Source organism: Thalassophryne amazonica, chromosome 17 (assembly GCF_902500255.1).
Source record: "Thalassophryne amazonica chromosome 17, fThaAma1.1, whole genome shotgun sequence".
NCBI lineage: Eukaryota > Metazoa > Chordata > Actinopteri > Batrachoidiformes > Batrachoididae > Thalassophryne > Thalassophryne amazonica.
In genome coordinates, this window is record NC_047119.1 from 23658846 (window position 1) to 23679962 (window position 21117).

The window sequence follows — 21117 nt, forward strand, 5'->3', positions numbered from 1 at the left end:
TTACAGCATATATTAATGAAGAGTTATATGATTTACACAAGCGTGTTGAATAATATGTTCCCTCTCGGTTTTTGTTTCACTCATTCACCTTGAGCGGTTATGTCAAACCTCAGTGATTTTTGTTTGTTGCACTTTAATTAACCAGTGCAACAGTGTATAAAGATTATTCATGAGCTAAAACTAATAGATGCTTTATTTTGTGTTGTGTTGCCATAAAATACACTCAGTAATGTGAATTGACTGATCTCAGAAGTCGTAGTTGCTTTTTTTTTTTTAAAAATGAAGTTTTTCCACATTGTTTTCTTCATTAATGCATTTAATGTGATGCCACTGAGGTTGATCACAAATGGATAATAAGTAGTAACTGTTACGAATACTGCATTGGTTGTTTGTATCGACGTGTGCCAATTTATGTTGCTATGTTCCTATGCTTGATAGGGAATTTGCACGTTGGAAGGTGAGGAACATGGCCATCGAGAGACGGGACCTGATCCAGAACCCCGTGCCGCTCATGCCTGAGTTCCAGCGCAGCGTACGCTTGCTGGGGCGCAGACCCACAACTCAACAGTTCATTGACACAATCATCAAAAAATATGGAACCCACATCCTCATCTCAGCCACACTGGGAGGTAAGAGGAGTTTACTTGTTTCAATTACTGGTTTTCATGTTTGATTAGCATTTTGACACGGTTAAAAACATAAATAATTAAAAAAAAACAATTGTTTGTAGTGTGCTTAGATGCTTCCTATCTGTGTACTTATATTATTGGGTTCCAGACAAAGTTGTGGAGATAATCCTTTTACTAACAGAATTTCTGAGGTTGCAACCAACTTTATGTAACTGGTTTCAAAGCCATACCTGCTCACTCACATCTTGCCGTTTGCTTTTAAATGTATTATCTTGTTACAATGACACCTGTCAGTAGATGGAATAAATTAAGAAGCAAGTTAACATGTTGACATCAAAATTGATGTGTTGGAAGCAGGAAAAATGGGGACATATCGAAATTTGAATTACTTTGATAAGGAACACATTTTGATGGCTCGACAACTGGGCCAGAACATCTTTAAAACTGTTTTGGGATGTTCCTGGTCTACAGTAGTCAGTACCGACCAAAACGTCTCCAAGGAAGGAAAACCAGTGAACTGCCAATAGGGTCATGGAGGCCCCTCCTCGCAGCTTACAGGACTGGACGGATCTTCTGTGAACATCTTGGTGTCTGATACCACAGCACACCTTCATAGGTCTAATGGAGTCCATGACTCGATGGGCCAGGGTTGCTTTGGTGACAAAACATTGACCTACTCAATATGAAATAGTTACTGCTTACGTTACCACAGTATCTGATAATTAGGTGGATTTTAATAAGATTTTTGGCTTGTATCTATTTTTGTTGCTTTATAGTTATTTGAAAGTGAGGGTTATAACATGGTCATTGTTTATTTAATGAATCCCCCACTTCCCAAAAGGAATTTCTAATTCTTCTTCACCTACATGTCTGTAACAATATCTTGACATAATTGTGGACTAAAATACATTATTTTGCTTCTTGTCACAGCAGTTCACCACATATAGATTGTTACACCCCTATTCCAAAGTGCACTGTTGTACTACGATCATCCACTATCCCCAAAAAAATGCAAAAACGGGATGAAACTGCTTAATTCAGCTTGACTCCTAACACGCTGGCTTATAAAATGCAGACCTGGCAACCTGCCCAAAAACTAAAGCAAAAAGCTTCACCCTCAGCCAGAACTACAGCAAACACTGCTTCAATTTCAGTTTATTCAGTTTATATAGTGCCAACTCACGACAGCGACGCCCCAAGGTGCTTCACACAAAACAGTTCAAAAACAATTTAAAATGAATAAAAAATTAAATTTAATTAATTTAATTTAAAAGATTAATTAATTAATTTAAATTAAACAATAAAAAACCCCACAATAAAGGAGTAAAGAAGAAGCTTCAGCTTCAAACACATTTCAAGCCAGTCTCACTCGGACTACCCCTGTGAAAGAACTTTAGACATAATTGAAGCTGTTGCCAGGCACTAGCGTGGAGGACTTCGATGAGGATAGGGAAGTGCGGGTTGAGCTGCATAGTGTAATGCCGCAGCGACTTGGACCCAGATATGCAGCAGAAAATGAATTAATGTATAAAACGGGCAGATAAAATCCATAAATCACATCGTGCACATATGCATGAGTGGCAAATAGAAGCCATAATTTGTATAATTCATTACAAGGACATTATTCAAATGAAACCTGTTTTTTGTGGTTTTTGTTTTGTTTAGGCTAGAGCAAATTACCCTCCTCTAATTCTCACAGTTGCAGACAAAATTCAAATTAATTTTCTAAAACCTCAAGGAAAAACTCTGTGGAATGATGATTAATGGTTGAATTAGATTTTGTGTGTTTTTTCTAAAGCAAAACTCAAGAAACCCTGCTGTCCAATTCTGAATATAAATGGCTTTGGTTTCTTATCTTGGACTCTCTGGGACACATGACACCAGCAAAGTGCGATTACTTTGCAAATGCATTTTAAAGATATAATTAGATAGATAATCAGTTATATTAATCAAAGCCTATGCTATTTAATAGTATATTTTCAAATGATATATATATATATATATATATATATATATATATATATATATATATATATATATATATATATATATATATATATATATATATATATATATATATATACGAGGTCTATTAGAAAAGTATCCGACCTTATTATTTTTTTCAAAAACCATATGGATTTGAATCACGTGTGATTACATCAGACATGCTTGAACCCTTGTGGGCATGCGAGAGTTTTTTCACGCCTGTCGGTTACGTCATTCGCCTGTGAGCAGTCTTTGAGTGAGGAGTGGCCCACCCTCTCGTTGTTTTTTCATTGTTTAGGAATGGCTCAGAGACTGCTGCTTTGTTTGATAAAAATTTTTTCAAAACTGTAAGGCACCACTGAGTGGACACCATTCGATAAATTCAGATGGTTTTCGGTAAAAATTTTAACGGCTGATGAGAGATTTTGGTCTGTAACTGTCGCTTTAAGGACGGCCCACGGCGCCTGACGGTGATCTGCGCTTTGAGGCAGCAGCGTCTCGCCATTTCAAGTTGAAAACTTCCACATTTCAGGCTCTGTTGACCCAGTAAGTCGTCAGAGAACAGAGAACTTTCAGAAGAAGTCGGCATGAGGAGTTTATTTGGACATTCCATTGTTAACGGACATTTTGTAATGAAAGAACGTGCGGGCAGAGTCGCATGTCGGGCTGGACCCGACCGCGGGGGGTCGCGACAGGAAAAACACCTCCGTTGGAAATCTTAACGGGCAAGTTGGAACATGCCTAAGCTGTTAAACAATTTCTCAGTTACTCACTTGTTGAAAGCCATCAAAAGCCGCTTGAATTTTACAAATGGTTTTCAACACGGAGGTGTTTTTCCTGTCGCGGCGCACACAGATTTGGCTGAATTTGCGCGCATGTCTTTCATTACAAAATGTCCTTAAACAGTGGAATGTCCGCATAAAGTCCTCATGTTGGCCTGTTCTTAATCTTCTCTGTTCTCTCACGACGTCCTGGGTGAATTATGCCTTAAATTAGAATGTTTTCAGGTCGAAACAGGCCGACGACGGCGCCTGGAAGCGCTGCGCGACGTCCCGCTCCGTGGGAAGTCCTTACAGCGACAGAAACACCCCATAATCTCTCATCAGCCATTAAACTTTTCACCCAAAACCATCTTAATTTCTCGAATAGTGTCCACTCGGATATCCCTCACAGGTCCAGAAAAAATGTTGATAAAGCAACGCGCGCCATCCGCAGCGGTTATTCAGACAAAGAGATTCCGACGGGCGGGGTGGAGCACTCCTCACTCAAGGCCTGCCGACAGGCGAATGACGTCACCGACACGCGTGAAAAAACTCACGCATGCGCACAAGGGTTCAAGCTTGTGCGCATACATATATATATATATATATATATATATATATATATATATATATATATATGAAAATGAAGCTCATCATTGTGCAATCACACAATGAAATACTTAAAAAGAAATGTTTATGACGATTGACTGCGTTGCCACCTGGGGGTGCTAAAGGATGGTTAATGTATCGTGTTCCTCACATCTTTCGGAATCGCTCTTGTGCAATTCGCAGTCATGGGTAATTGTAGATGCCGTTTAGCATTTTAGATATTAAAATTGGTTTAAGTATGTACACACAATACCCCATAATGACAATGTGATATTTTTTTAGATTTTTGCAAATTTATTAAAATTTAAAACACTTAAGAAATCACATGTACATAAGTATTCACAGCCTTTGTGATGAAAATTGAGCTCAGGTACATGCTATTTTCACTGATCATCCTTGAGATGTTTCTCCAGCTTAATTGGAGTCCACATGGGGTAAGTTCAGTTGATTGGACATGATTTGGAAAGGCACACACCTGTCTACATATAAGGTCCCACAGTTGATGGTGCATGTTAGAGCATCTGCCCATCTAACCTGAGTGATCAGGGGAGACCGGCCTTAGTCAGGGAGCTGACCAAGAACCTGATTCTCACCATGTCAGAGTGCCAGCATTCCTGTGGAGAGAAGAGAACCTTCCAGAAGGACAACCATCTCTACAGCAATCCACCAATGAGGCCTGTATAGTACAGTGGCCAGATGAAAGCCACTCCTTTGTAAAAAGCACATGGCAGCCCACCTGGAGTTTGCCAAAAGGCACCTGATGGACTCTCAGACCGTGAGAAGCAAAATTCTCTGGTCTGTTGAGACAAAGACTGAACTCTTTGACATGAATGCCAGGCATTATGTTTGGAGGAAACCGGTCGGCATCCCTACGGTGAAGCATGGTGGTGGCAGCATCATGCTGTGGGGATGTTTTTCAGCAGCAGGAACTAGGAGATTAGTCAGGGTTGAAGGAAATATGAATGTACAGAGACATCCTGGATGAAAACCTGCTGATAGCACTCTTAACCTCAGACTGGGACGACGGTTCATTTTTCAGCAGGACAATGACCCTAAGCACACAGCCAAGATATCAAAGGCGTGGCTTCAGGACAACTCTGTGAATGTCCTTGAGTGGCCCACCCAGAGCCCAGACCTGAATCTGATTGAACTTCTCTGGAGAGATCTGAAAATGGCTGTGCACAAAAGCTCCCCATCCAACCTGATGGATCTTGAGAGGTGCTGCAAAGAGGATTGGGCAAAACTGTCCAAAGATAGGTGCACCAAGCTTGTGGCATCATATTCAAGAAGACTTGAGGCTGTAATTGCTGCCAAAAGTGCATCAAAGTATTGAGCAAAGGCTGTGAATACTTGCGTAGACATGAATTCTTAGTTCTTTTATTTTTAATGAATTTGCAAAATATTCAAATAAACCTTTTTGATGTTGTCATTATGGGGTGTTGTGAGTAGAATTTTTCAGGGAAAAATGAATATAATCCATTTTGGAATAAGGCTGTAACATAATGTGGAAAAAGTGAAGCGCAGTGACTACATTGCAGATGCACTGTAGATTTTTTTTTTTTTTCAGATAACTGAGCGGTAGGTTTTAGTGAGAGAAATTATACAGCAGTCATGGTACATGTTCCATTTTGCATAGGATCCTTTGAGGGCTTTGTACCTTATTATGCACAAAAGACCTGCCAACAGGTGGAAAAAACAAAAAAATCCAAAATGGTGGTGTTGGATTCAGTATGCTGATCTATATTTCTCCCTGATCATCTTCTAAAGTAACTCGGATGTTTCACAAGTATGAAGAATGTTTCCTAACAGAGGCTCTTGGTTGGAATGTGTATGTGCCGTATATTAGGCAACCATGGTACACGGGCCAGTAATGACATCCATGTTGCAAAGTGAAGCTGTGTCATTTCTTAAAAAAATTATAATAATAATTGTAAATGTGTAACTATCCTGAGCATTGCCTCTGCATCCGGGAATTGGAGTTGGTCCTCCATCATGCAGGTAATCGCTGGCAGTGGGGGTAGCACTTCAACCACAGTAAAAAAAAAGATCTCATGACACTAAAACTCAAAGAAATAAGATTCTTATTTCTGCTGTCCTTGGGAGAAACTCTGCAGCTGCCTTACATTAGAAGGTAGCACACACTATGATGACAGTGGGGGAAACCACAAGAGAGCACCAAGGGTCTTGTGTTTTGGGTGATGGTGCAGTGCTGAGGGATTGTCCACTGCACAGTGGCCCCCAGGAACAAACCTGAGGCGCTTCATGCAGGTAGGCACCTGGAACATCCTTTGTCTCAGTAAGGATTTCCACTGCTGCTGAGGGAGCGTAAAATCTTCCACATTGCAGTCGCTTCGCCAAGTTAGCAGCAAAAAATCCGCTACAGAAAGACCCCCCTACCCCACCCCACCCCTCTGCAATTATACCTTACGATTCCCCTCTGGGCAGCGAGAGGAGAGTAATGTTTTGAGCTACAGTATAGTTCTTACATACTTTTAATGGCATAGTGAGGGTTATATTTTGATCTTATTATCTGCCAGTGTATTAAAGGTACTTGGCACAAAAGTTGATTCAGTTTTTTTAAATTTTATTTGATTCTATTCATTATCTAGCAGGACTAGTTTTCATCTGCAAACACTATGCCTCTGTACTTACCTTGGTTTTTACTGTATGTGAGTCTTGTGTGTTATGTTTTAATAGCTGCTGCAGCATTGCAATTTCCTTTCTGAGATGAATGAAGTGTGTCTAATCTAATCTAAATCTTGCCAGATTTCAAGATTAGACTGTTTCTCTGGAGTTTGCATGCAGTCTGGATGGAGAATTTGCAGACATGGACACAGCTGGCAATCCAAATGGACTGTGGGAGTTCTTCTGCAACCACAGTTTGAAAATTGCTGAGGATTTTAGTGGAGTTGCCAGTGTTCATCAGAGGATGTGTTTCATATCTAAGGGCATGCTCTAAGACCTTGTTCACACCGGGGTTTGCAATTCATTTTAAGGCAGATTCAATCTGGATTGCTTTCTATCCAGAGAGCATTCAGACTTGTTTTTCAAATCTGACTCATCCTATGAGGCCACATTCAGACTGGGGTTTGCAATCCTACATCAGACTGGAAAGTTTGGGTTCTGTGCTGTTTTGCACAGAAAATAAACTGAAATTGAATACCTTACAATAAACTGCTAATTTTTTATCCCAGAGACTTTTTTGACTTGAGCCTAATTCCTTGACATTGTAATAAAATTCCTATTTACCTGGGCCCAGTTTCATGAAGCAGTCTAATCTTTCAGTCTATTAAACGTACTTAGTCATCTATGGTTAGTCGACCAACATTATCCATCTAATTGCTGTTTCACGTCAACGGCTGAACTTGTAGATTAGCCATCTTATGTTAGTCAAGGATTTCCACGGGCATATTGGCCTGATGATCACCACTACTAAGAGAGTTTTGTTTACTTAGAGGTTGGTTGTTGTCATGAACTATCCAGCCTTTGTTTATTTTTTATTTATTTATTTTTAACATTTACGGACACATACAAAACTATACCACATTATTTGCTTGATCATAACAATTCCAAAAAGGTATAGTTTGGACTATCTATGACTGAATTCCATTGAGTTATGGGGTATAAACAGCAAAAATGGTGACAAAGGTCAGTTTTAGTTTATACAGCGGTCAAAAGTTAGTTGCTCCAACTTTGGTTAAAAAATGCAAATTATTGGTTGAGTTAATAGCATTTTAAAAAGGAATAGTTTGCACCATCTGTCATGCTTAGTTATCATGTTACGGGATAACATATGTCCTACGTCATAGAATCCAGTGGGCGTTGAACTTGTTTGACCTTTACTTTGGAGACCAAGCATTCAACACAGTCCAAATTATTCCATTTATTAATCCTTTTATTTCAACCAATAATTTGCATCACTTTTTACCAAGTGTGACGGTCAAGTGCTTGGTTTCAGTGTGGAAGCTTCCCAGTTCAAACCTGAACAAACTGGACACACCCTTTCTGACACAAATCCGCGTAATGTGGACGTGCGTCAGGAAGGGCATCCATCATAAAACCTGTGCCAAATTAACATGCAGATCCACCTAGGATCTGCTGTGGTGGCCCCGAGTAAAATAACAAGGAAGCAGCTTAAGGGACTTTTTTAAAGTGACCACATGGACAACTGCCTTGTGAGCTTTAATAGTGACATCACTTCTTGATCCTTCAATGTCAGCTTTTCCTTTCAATGTGAAGCAGATGTTTTTGATTGTTGACCCACTAATGAAAAGCATGAGCTGGTTTTGGTTAATTTTACCTTTCTGTTTGTTGTGGACCCAGAAACACACTTTGCTGGTGTGAAAATGAACACTGTGTGTATGAATTCTAAACTTCTTATTTTTTCACTGTGAAATTCAGTGAAGCTTCAAATAGTATTTATATTTGCAAACTGTTTTTCTTTTTTACTTTCGCTTTTGATACTCTGTGTGCTTCTTACCCTTTGTGCTGATGAGTTACTTTCCCAGAGGGAGTCTTCCCAAGGGATGAATAAAGTTCTATCTAATTTAATATACAAAGGACTGGCTTCAGTGGGACCAAGGACAGGCTGTTCAGGGTAATAGTACATCTAGACTCTAAATATGTTTACAGTCTCTCCTGATTAATGGAAAACTGCACATATGTGCATCTTAAAATCTCATTTTACAATTTCATGGCTTGTTAAATGAAAATGTTGCTTGTCAGAGGCTTCAAATGTATGGAGGACAGACTATACTGTATATATAGACAGAGGCAGATTATTGTGAAACTGCATATTTGCAACTTAAAACCTCATTTTAGAACTTCAGGTTTGTTCAGGGAAACTTGCTTGTCAGAGGCTTCACACATACAGAGTGCGGTCTGCTTATGGTGACAATATGTGGAATCTTTCATCTTGTTTATCTCCTGATTAATTCAAAATTGCACATGTTTGCAACTCAGAAGCTCTGAACAGTTTTATGTTTGTCAATGGAAAACTTTGTATTACAGGAGAGTTGACTGGTGTCACTTTTGAAAAGGAAAAGAGTGAATTTCATACCAAGTCTCAAACGATATGTTCCTTCAATATTGTCACGTGATGAGAGAATGTTTTTAATCTTGAAACAGGGACATTGTGTATCTGCAGAGAGCCACTTGTGTATGCTACATCTTTGATCTGATAACTGCAGAACAGACTTTGAACAGTTTACATCAGTAGTCAAGCTTCAGCTTGACAAATTGAACCTTGTTGTAGTTAGCAGAACAATGAAATACTGCAGCAGATTTCTGTTATTTTTTTAACATTAATAATGATAGAGTTCATTACATGTCAGACACACAATTTAGTAATTCAGCTCATTTGTACGGCGGCATATCAGGTGTGTAAGTTGAGTTTTACATTAGCGGAAACCGGGGCACGGTGAATCACTATCTATATCTGCAAAACTACATATATATTTGCTGCAGTTATGCCATATTTTTATGCATAAGGACATCCCCCTTATAAATTAGTGTTTTGTTTTTAGATACATTAAGGGGAAAACTAAGTGTCAAGTGAAGTTTTTTCCTATCAAAAGTAAATTTTGTGGATCCCAGTGTCTTTGTATTTATTTCTCACAACAGAGGAAAGGTGGCCCAAAAAATTATTAGTTAGAAGCCTACCCTGTCCAACTGATGAGTATGTGTTATGTCTTCTCCAGACTATCAGCTGTTTGATAACTTGACTCCTGTGTGTCACATGCACTCGGGGCACAGTGAATCAGTATCTATGTCTGCAAAACTGCATATATATTTGCATCAGTTATGCCATATTTTTATGCATAAGGACATACCCCTTATAAATTGGTGTTTTGTTTTTGGATACATTAAGGGTAAAACTAAGTGTCAAGTGAAGTTTTTTCTATCAAAATAAATTTTGTGGATGCCAGTGTCTTTGTATTAATTTCTCACAACAGAGGAAAGGTGGCCCAAAAAATTATTATTAGTTAGAAGACTACCCCTTTCCAGCTGATGAGTATGTGTTATGTCTTCTCCAGACTGTCACCTCTTTGATAACATGACTCGTGTGTGTCACATGCACCTGGGTGCCACAGTGAATCGGGGCACAGTGAATCAGTATAGAAAATCATTTACTAAGTCCCAGTATCAAGTGGATGACAAATATTACTTGTTGAAGCTTATACATTTATTTTTCCATTAATTATTTCTATAATTTGTGTATATAAACAACTGTTTTCACGTTTGAACAGAAATTATGACAGTTGTATTTATAATAGTTTCTAAAGGACTTATATCACTATATAAGACACTCGCACATTACATAGCTGGTTTGCTGGATTATAGTTTGTATATGCATCTATATATGTTTAATCATTTTGAAGAAATCTTTATAATCATGTGTTTTTTCATAATATTCTATGTTGATTCACTGTGCCCTCGACACTGATTCACTGTGCCCCATGAATTAGTGTCCGGGGCACAGTGAATCAAACATTTTAAAATTGATTTTAAACACCTATAAATTACACTTGGGGAGACATAAATAACACAGCCTTATAAACAATAACCTGCTGTATTAAATCTACAATAAAATGACCTAAACCTATGCATATTGTGTTTATGCTGCCACAAAACAACATTTCTGATCCACTGTGCCCGGTTTCCCCTATCAGACAAAGCTGTCTTTCATGCATTCCACACTGAGAGACTTCATTTGGAAACTGGAAATTCGGTTATAGGTGAAACGTATTATGAAGGTAAAAATTTAATTGTGTATAAGATCAGAAGAATGTCACTCTATAGACATAGTGGCTATCATTACGAACCTTGATGTCATTGTTTCCCTATGATGTATTATTTCTCTATTAATTTCATGTTCGCTCATGTCCATTATATAATTCTAGTTCCTTTCCTCTGCCTCTGAATTATCGCTATGTTACTTTTGACCTTGGCCATTTTGTTTCAAGTTATGGATCAGTAGACTGTCCTTTCAATCTTGAGATTGGCTATTAAAGAACAGTTATATGAATCGATAAACTGGGAAGACCTGACTAAAGATAAAGAAAAATACAAAGATAAATCTTGCGATAACCACCTAAATTTTGCAGTTGTGGTTGTTATTATGCATGTGAGAGGGGAAAAAAGTAAAATCCTCCTATTCCAGGCATCTTAATGTTGGCTGGTGAAGTGTAAAAAGCCCCATTAGCAGTTTCTTCCCATGTTTTTAAAACTGAAGAGGAGTAGTTACAATGTATAACCATCGTTATGTCAACTGGCCCATGATTTTTAAATTATTCTTCTAATACAGTTTGTGCAACACCAGTATCAGTATGTTGCAGTCAGAACCTGATAGCTATTATATATGTTTGGCAGAATATTCCATGGCACTTGTCCTCGGACAAACTTGATGATATGGTGTACATACCTGATAAAACTGAAGGTCTACATGTCTACAATTGTAACACATTAGTTTACCTTTAATTTATTACTGTGTTAAGTATTACTTTAAGTTATTACTTTGCGACTGTGTTTTGTATTTCTTACTAAAGTCCAACTCCTCCTCAGTGACTAGCAAATGTTCATGTATCTATCCCCTGACTTCTTTAAAGAAAACTGTCTATAAAAAAAAGCTATACTATTTTGGTGTTCTATTTTGGCTAAAAATAATACCTTTATAGTTTTTTTTTTAAATATGGTTTATGTATTGAAACTACAAAGGAATGAATTAGCAAAAAAAAAAAAAAAAAAAAGACTTTGTACATATTTGAAGTGAAGCAGAGCATAGATACGTTTTCAAAAAGTGTTGGCACACTGCTGGTGAATGAGAAGCTTTGAATAGAGAAGTGGCCATCAGTGTTGCCACAGTTACTTTGAAAAGTTACTTTATTAGTTACTTTATACAGTTACTTTATGGAGTTACTTCATTAGCAGCATAATGCAGTTACTTTATTAGGAGCTGCCAACAACTTGTAACTAATCAGGAATGTAACTAGTAAGGTAACTGTGTTTTTTTTTTTATCTTTCACTGTGCTTTTAAAATATTTTAATTCATTTTATTTTGTTTTTTTTTAATTGTTTTGTGTGAAGTGCCTTGAGGCAACTCTGTTGTGATGTGGCACTATATAAAATTAATAAATTGAATTGAACTAGTGGTCTAACTTGGTTAATCAGCAAAGTAACTAATAGTTACTTTTTTGAGTACTCATTCTTAAAAATAACCACGTTAGATTACTAGTTACTTTATTAGGTACATTCAGTAATGAAGTGATGAAGTAACTGTATAAAGTAACTGCAAAATGTAACTGTAAAAAGTAGATAATAAAGTCACTTTTCAAAGTTACTGTGGCAACACTGGTGGCCATCATCTTTGACTATTCACTGTATCTGAAACGGGCTGGTAGACAAATCTGAGTGAGACTCCTCTTGAAAAAAGTCAGTCTCTGCCTGTCCAGATATGTCTTAAACCTGGCAATGATCTTTGAGACTGGGCCGGGACGTCCCTACTTATGATGTGAAACAAAAAACAAACAAACATGATTGCTTTCTGAGCTGAGCTAAAATTGAGTATTGAATTTATACATTTGCTGTAAATTACAACCTGTACATGATTATATCTGATTTAACTACATAAGTAGCTGGCCTTTTTTTGCCAGGAAAATTACCATGTTTGTTGAGTTTTTTGCATTTCTTACAAATAAATGTGCTCATCTGATGTAGATTTAAGCTGTTTTACTGATCTTTTAGAAATGTGTGTATTTTCTTCCAAACCCTTGTTGGAGTCGGTGTCAACTTGAAAATCAGAAGTCAGAAGTTTGTTCAGAGTTGTGTTGCAGTTGAAGTGACTAACATTTCTCAAATTGACGTGAACCTAGCAACAAAACAAACACTGTGCTATTTTTGAAATGAGGAATTAAGCAGGAAAATGCCACTGCACAAAATCGAGCGTAAGCTGCTGTCCTGCAGGCATTCAGAAAACAAAAACTGTTTGAAATCAAATGAGTGGAGAAATGTCTTGAAGACCAGAATGTATGAACTACTTAGCTTACAGTATTTTTGATGAAGTTTGAGCAAGTAACTATAAATTATTGGCAGTGTTTCTCCAGGCAACATTTTAACCAACTCACAACAGTTGAGTATCTGTCTTCAGTGTATGTTTTAAAGGAGTCATATTAACTTATGTTGACATGTGTCCCATCAGGTCCCTTAAAACCAGCTTTAAGTCAGAAAAAAACCCACAGACACAGAAGTGATGCATGGTGACTGAATGGTTCACCAAGGCCGTAGAAATTCTTCTGGAGGAAAACAGCAGGGTGTTTTGACCTTCGGAGGCTGATAAGCCTGCCATGTTTAGGGTTGAGCAGAGAAACACATTTGCAGCTCCTTTAACCGTCTGAATCCAATTTATGAATATTCCCTGGTCTCCGACATCTTCCTTGGCAAGGCGTACATTTGCTCCGAGATGTTATTCAACTTATGTCTGAGTTCAAGGGTTAACACAGTCTGAGACTGTATCATTTTGCCCAACTCATTAATCATGACAGACAGGTGAGGGGTCGTGGTTCTGGTAGCAGCCATCTTGCAAATTCTCTGGTAGGTCAGGGCAGCACATAAGCCAATAAACACCAGCCCTCCCACAATAAAACCAAATATAAATAAGTCTTTGACATCCTCCACAGAGAGTGGTACCAAGCACGCAACACGCCACTTCTCCCAGGCGTCGAGAACATAGCCCACAGGGTAGGTTCCATCTGGGCACGCATGGTCCCCCAGCCCTGATTTCCTTGTTGAAAAAAAAATGGTGTCAATAGTGTTCAGAGAACAGCTGATCAATTCCATGGTTAATCCAAATATAGTTTAAAAAATTCACAGTTTGGTGAAGTTGGGATGTTGGGAAGGTTGGAGCAGAGATAGAAAAGCACAGAGGGAGAGGAGAGAGAAGGAGATGTGACCCCCCTCCCCGGAGCCCCAAGCTCTGGACTCTGTGGAGGACTTGATGGACTTTGTTGTGTCTTTTGCTTTTAAATAAGTAACATATATGGCTTGCGCACACAGAGACTCTGCATCGGAAGGCGCCTTTAGTGCCCACGAAGAGAGAAAACACAGTACTGCAACCTAGAACTTTTTATCTTGTGTTTGATATGTAACGTGTGACTGTTTAGATTGTATGTTTGCTATTTCACTTTGGCTGAAATTTGCCATGCTACGTATTACAAATGCATATGCAGAGCAAACATAGCAAGAGGCTAACAAACATGAGAATTGTACGAATTAGCTTTAGCCCCATAATATCTATGGGTGGGATTTCTTTTTTTGGCAACTATTTGACTGCTTTATACTTTTTAAAGTAAAGTATTTGTAATGATCTATAATGAATTTATTTCCAATACATTCTTTAAACGATCAGCCATATTTGCATCTGTGAGACTTTCATTCACTGATTCTAAATTCTAAAACTCAGAGAGATGTTGCCTCAAACCCCACTGCTAAAAAGTGTGGGCTCACGTATCTGACTCCACTTTGGACTATTACCACTTACACATTTATGTGCACCTCATTGTGATGCACAGGGGTGTGCACATGGCCTGCATGCACTCAGGCAAGTTGTAGTTGTGTCAGAATTCTTAAAACAGGAACATGCGTTATCATTGTGAAACTTTGTTGTGCTACTGATTTACTGCTACTCTGAAAACACCAAACAACATGGTACACGACACCTGTTCTCTTCTTGTTGACACAGAGTACTATTAGCCAGGGTGCATCGCTGCTGGCTGGGCTGAGTGTCTGCCATGCATGACACCTTCTCAGTCAATATGCAGAGTTGGCTGCATGAAATAAACACCCACTCCCTACAACATGACATAATATTGATTGACTTGACATGCAACTGGACAACTGAAACCCGTTTTGCACAAATGAAAGCCTGTTTTTTTTTTTTTGCAAGCACCCGTGCTGTTGTCACTGTGGGTGGGTGACCATGTCATCTATATCAAGATCTGAATGTGCTCTGGGTTGATGCTTCTTTAAATGTTTGTGTTTCGCTTATCTTTTTATTTGCTTTATTTTGTTAACGTGAATGCTTTTTTTTAATGTATAGCTATTAAAAACTAAACATTAACAACAAATAACCTGGTAATTTAGCACAGCATGTGATGCGCTCCTTTTAATACAGACTATGGAACAAACACAAAATATTTTTGCATTGTCCTCCAGTCAAGCATTCTGTCTGTTCTCCAGTTCCTGTTTTATTTAATCTTTTTGTTGATACCTGTGCTGCTCCACAGCCTGTCTAGTGGATTTTTATTTTGTTTTAGCACTGTTGTCGTGCGTTGCCTGTGCTGCTCCACAGCCTGTCCAGTGGATTTTTATTTTTATTTATTTTATTTTTTAGCACTGTTGTTGTGCGTTACCTGTGCTGCTCCACAGCCTGTCTAGTGGATTTTTATTTTATTTTAGCACTGTTGTCGTGCGTTACCTGTGCTGCTCCACAGCCTGTCTAGTGTCGGATTCCCTGTTTGGGAATCCGCTATCTTAGCGTAGCTACTAGCTCTTAGCCGTTTTAGCATGGCGGCTTCTCCTGTCTCTCCCGTACTTTTCTGCTCTGGGTGTGAAATGTTTAGTTATTCCTCGGCCTCTTTTAGCAGTAACGGTACATGTAATAAGTGCAGCTTATTCGTAGCTTTGGAGGTCAGGCTGGGCGAATTGGAGGCTCGGCTCCGCACCGTGGAAAATTCTACAGCTAGCCAGGCCCCTGTAGTCGGTGCGGACCAAGGTAGCTTAGCCGCCGTTAGTTCCCCCCTGGCAGACCCCGTGCAGTCGGGAAGGCAGGCTGACTGGGTGACTGTGAGGAGGAAGCGTAGCCCTAAACAGAAGCCCCGTGTACACCGTCAACCCGTTCACATCTCTAACCGTTTTTCCCCACTCGACGATACACTCGCCGAGGATCAAACTCTGGTTATTGGCGACTCTGTTTTGAGAAATGTGAAGTTAGCGACACCAGCAACCATTGTCAATTGTCTTCCGGGGGCCAGAGCAGGCGACATCGAAGGACATTTGAAATTGCTGGCTAAGGCTAAGCGTAAATTTGGTAAGATTGTAATTCACGTCGGCAGTAATGACACTCGGTTACGCCAATCGGAGGTCACTAAAATTAACATTGAATCGGTGTGTAACTTTGCAAAAACAATGTCGGACTCTGTTGTTTTCTCTGGGCCCCTCCCCAATCAGACCGGGAGTGACATGTTTAGCCGCATGTTCTCCTTGAATTGCTGGCTGTCTGAGTGGTGTCCAAAAAATGAGGTGGGCTTCATTGATAATTGGCAAAGCTTCTGGGGAAAACCTGGTCTTGTTAGGAGAGACGGCATCCATCCCACTTTAGAGGGAGCAGCTCTCATTTCTAGAAATCTGGCCAATTTTTTGGGATCCTCCAAACTGTGACTGTCTAGCGTTGGGACCAGGAGGCAGAGCTGTGGTCTTATACACCTCTCTGCAGCTTCTCTCTCCCTGCCATCCCCCTATTACCCCATCCCCGTAGAGACGGTGCCTGCTCCCAGACCACCAATAACTAGCAAAAATCTATTTAAGCATAAAAATTCAAAAACAACGGGCCGGGGCGGAGGATTAGCAGCAATCTTCCATTCCAGCTTATTAATTAATCAAAAACCTAGACAGAGCTTTAATTCATTTGAAAGCTTGTCTCTTAATCTTGTCCATCCAAATTGGAAGTCCCAAAAACCAGTTTTATTTGTTATTATCTATCGTCCACCTGGTCGTTACTGTGAGTTTCTCTGTGAATTTTCAGACCTTTTGTCTGACTTAGTGCTTAGCTCAGATAAGATAATTATAGTGGGCGATTTTAACATCCACACAGATGCTGAGAATGACAGCCTCAACACTGCATTTAATCTATTATTAGACTCTATCGGCTTTGCTCAAAAAGTAAATGAGTCCACCACCACTTTAATCATATTTTAGATCTTGTTCTGACTTATGGTATGAAATAGAAGACTTAACAGTATTCCCTGAAAACTCCCTTTTGTCTGATCATTTTTTAATAACATTTACATTTACCCTGATGGACTACCCTGCAGTGGGGAATAAGTTTCATTACACTAGAAGTCTTTCAGAAAGCGCTGTAACTAGGTTTAAGGATATGATTCCTTCTTTATGTTCTCTAATGTCATATACCAACACAGAGCAGAGTAGCTACCTAAACTCTGTAAGGGAGTTAGAGTATCTTGTCAATAGTTTTACATCCTCATTGAAGACAACTTTGGATGCTGTAGCTCCTCTGAAAAAGAGAGCTTTAAATCAGAAGTGTCTGACTCCGTGGTATAACTCACAAACTCGTAGCTTAAAGCAGATAACCCGTAAGTTGGAGAGGAAATGGCGTCTCACTAATTTAGAAGATCTTCACTTAGCCTGGAAAAAGAGTTTGTTGCTCTATAAGAAAGCCCTTCGTGAAGCTAGGACATCTTTCTACTCATCACTAATTGAAGAAAATAAGAACAACCCCAGGTTTCTTTTCAGCACTGTAGCCAGGCTGACAAAGAGTCAGAGCTCTATTGAGCTGAGTATTCCATTAACTTTAACTAGTAATGACTTCATGACTTTCTTTGCTAACAAAATTTTGACTATTAGAGAAAAAAATTACTCATAACCATCCCAAAGATGTATCGTTATCTTTGGCTGCTTTCAGTGATGCCGGTATTTGGTTAGACTCTTTCTCTCCGATTGTTCTGTCTGAGTTATTTTCATTAGTTACTTCATCCAAACCATCAACATGCTTATTAGACCCCATTCCTGCCAGGCTGCTCAAGGAAGTCCTACCATTATTTAATGCTTCAATCTTAAATATGATCAATCTATCTTTGTTAGTTGGTTATGTACCACAGGCCTTTAAGGTGGCAGTAATTAAACCATTACTTAAAAAGCCATCACTTGACCCAGCTATCTTAGCTAATTATAGGCCAATCTCCAACCTTCCTTTTCTCTCAAAGATTCTTGAGAGGGTAGTTGTAAAACAGCTAACTGATCACCTGCAGAGGAATGATCTATTTGAAGAGTTTCAGTCAGGTTTTAGAATTCATCATAGTACAGAAACAGCATTAGTGAAGGTTACAAATGATCTTCTTATGGCTTCGGACAGTGGACTTATCTCTGTGCTTGTTCTGTTGGACCTCAGTGCTGCTTTTGATACTGTTGACCATAAAATTTTATTACAGAGATTAGAGCATGTCATAGGTATTAAAGGCATTGCGCTGCGGTGGTTTGAATCATATTTGTCTAATAGATTACAGTTTGTTCATGTAAATGGGGAATCTTCTTCACAGACTAAAGTTAATTATGGAGTTCCACAAGGTTCTGTGCTAGGACCAATTTTATTCACTTTATACATGCTTCCCTTGGGCAGTATTATTAGACGGTATTGCTTAAATTTTCATTGTTACGCAGATGATACCCAGCTTTATCTATCCATGAAGCCAGAGGATACGCACCAATTAGCTAAACTGCAGGATTGTCTTACAGACATAAAGACATGGATGACCTCTAATTTCCTGCTTTTAAACTCAGATAAAACTGAAGTTATTGTACTTGGCCCCACAAATCTTAGAAGCATGGTGTCTAACCAGATCGTTACTCTGGATGGCATTTCCCTGATCTCTAGTAATACTGTGAGAAATCTTGGAGTTATTTTTGATCAGGATATGTCATTCAAAGCGCATATTAAACAAATATGTAGGACTGCCTTTTTGCATTTACGCAATATCTCTAAAATCAGAAAGGTCTTGTCTCAGAGTGATGCTGAAAAACTAATTCATGCATTTGTTTCCTCTAGGCTGGACTATTGTAATTCATTATTATCAGGTTGTCCTAAAAGTTCCCTAAAAAGCCTTCAGTTGGTTCAGAATGCTGCAGCTAGAGTACTGACGGGGACTAGCAGGAGAGAGCATATCTCACCCGTGTTGGCCTCCCTTCATTGGCTTCCTGTTAATGCTAGAATAGAATTTAAAATTCTTCTTCTTACTTATAAGGTTTTGAATAATCAGGTCCCATCTTATCTTAGGGACCTCGTAGTACCATATTACCCCATTAGAGCGCTTCGCTCTCAGACTGCGGGCTTACTTGTAGTTCCTAGGGTTTGTAAGAGTAGAATGGGAGGCAGAGCCTTCAGCTTTCAGGCTCCTCTCCTGTGGAACCAGCTCCCAATTCAGATCAGGGAGACAGATACCCTCTCTACTTTTAAGATTAGGCTTAAAACTTCCTTTTCGCTAAGGCTTATAGTTAGGGCTGGATCGGGTGACCCTGGACCATCCCTTGGTTATGTTGCTTTAGACGTAGACTGTGTTTCATAATTATTGTATGGCCTTGCCTTGCAATGTGGAGCGCCTTGGGGCAACTGTTTGTTGTGATTTGGCGCTATACAAGAAAAAAGTTGATTGAGTTGATTGATTGATAATGCTGGCTATGTGGGAAAATATGCAGTGAAATGCATATTTTCCCACATAGTCAGCATCTCCATGTGTGTCATTCTGGTTGCTTGGTAAACGTGATAGCTTTCACTCATGTCAAGGCAGGTGATGTTGAATAAAGTGCATTGACAAGCATATACTGCTCACAGTTTGTCTTCAGGTGGGAGACAAGCTGCATGAAAGTAAAATGGCAACTGATTATAAATTTTCATAATCCATCCAGCTGTTGGCAGACACACAATTATCATATTCATTCATTCATTTCATAAACCATCTTATTCCCATTAAAGGGGTTAGAGTCTGTCTCAGCAGTCATTGGGCAAGAGGCAGGATACACCCTGGATAGGCCGCCATTGCGGAGCACCAATTGGATGTCCATCCATCCATCCATCCATCCATCCATCCATCCATCCATCCATCCATCCATCCATCCATCCATCCATCCATCCATCCATCCATCCATCCATCCATCCATCCATCCATCCATCCATCCATTTTCTTCAGCTTATCCTAGGTCGGGTCGCAGGGCAGCAGCTCAAGCAAAGCCGCCCAGACCTCCCTATCCACACACACCTCCCGCAGCTCCTCCGGGGGAATCCCGAGGCGTTCCCATGCCAGCTGAGAGACGTAGTCCCTCCAGCGTGATCTGGGTCTTCCCCGGGGCCTCCTCCCGATGGGACGTGCCCGGAACACCTCTCCAGCGAGGCGTCCAGGGGGCATCCAGAAAAGATGCCCGAGCCACCTCAGCTGGCTCCTTTTGACGTGGAGGAGTAGCGGCTCGACTCCAAGGTGAGGGTTGTAACGTAGATCAATTGGTAAATCGAGAGCTTTGCCCCCCTGCTTAGCTCTCTCTTCACCACGACGGTCCAATACAGCGACCGCATCAATGCAGACGCTGCACCGATCCATCTATCGATCTCATGCTCCATCCATCCCTCACTCGTGAACAAGACCCCGAGATAGTTAAACTCCTCCACCTGAGGCAAGGACACCCCACCGACCTGAAGAGTGCAAAGCACCTTTTTCTGGTCGAGAACCATGGCCTCGGATTTGGAGGTGCTGATCTTCATCCCGGACGCTTCACACTTGGCTGCAAACTGCCCCAGTGCATGCTGAAGGTCCTGATTTGACGAAGCCAACAGGACCACATCATCTGCAAACAGCAGAGATGAGATTCTGTGGTTCCCAAACCAGACCCCCTCTACACCCTGACTGCGCCTAGAAATTTTGTCCATAAAGATAATGAACAGAACCGGTGACAAAGGGCAGCCCTGGCAGAGGCCAACGTGCACTAGAAACAGGTTTGACTTACTACCGGCAATGCGAACCAAGCTCCTGCTGCGGTCGTACAGGGATCGGATAGCCCTTAGCAAAGGACCCCAGACCCCATACTCCCGGAGCACCCCCCACAGGGCGCCTTGAGGGACACAGTCAAACACCTTCTCCAGATCCACAAAGTACATGTGGACTGGTTGGGTGAACTCCCATGAACCCTCAAGCACCCGGTGGAGGGTGTAGAGCTGGTCCAGTGTGCCACGACCAGGACGAAAACCACACTGCTCCTCCTGAATCCAAGGTTCGACTATCGGTTGAATTCTCCTCTGCAGCACCCTGGAATAGACCTTACCGGGGAGGCTGAGGAGTGTGATCACCCTGTAGTTGGAA

The 21117-nt window shown here is 40.1% G+C and overlaps 1 protein-coding gene across 1 annotated transcript in view; it reads left to right on the top strand.

Moving 5' to 3' along the window:
* Window positions 1-21117, top strand: part of brinp1 (bone morphogenetic protein/retinoic acid inducible neural-specific 1) — a 424567-nt gene that overhangs the window by 193089 nt on the left and 210361 nt on the right. Inside the window, exon 3 of the mRNA XM_034193082.1 lies at window positions 439-629. Within this exon, the coding sequence (XP_034048973.1) occupies window positions 439-629 (191 nt within the window). The remainder of the gene's footprint in view (window positions 1-438; window positions 630-21117) is intronic.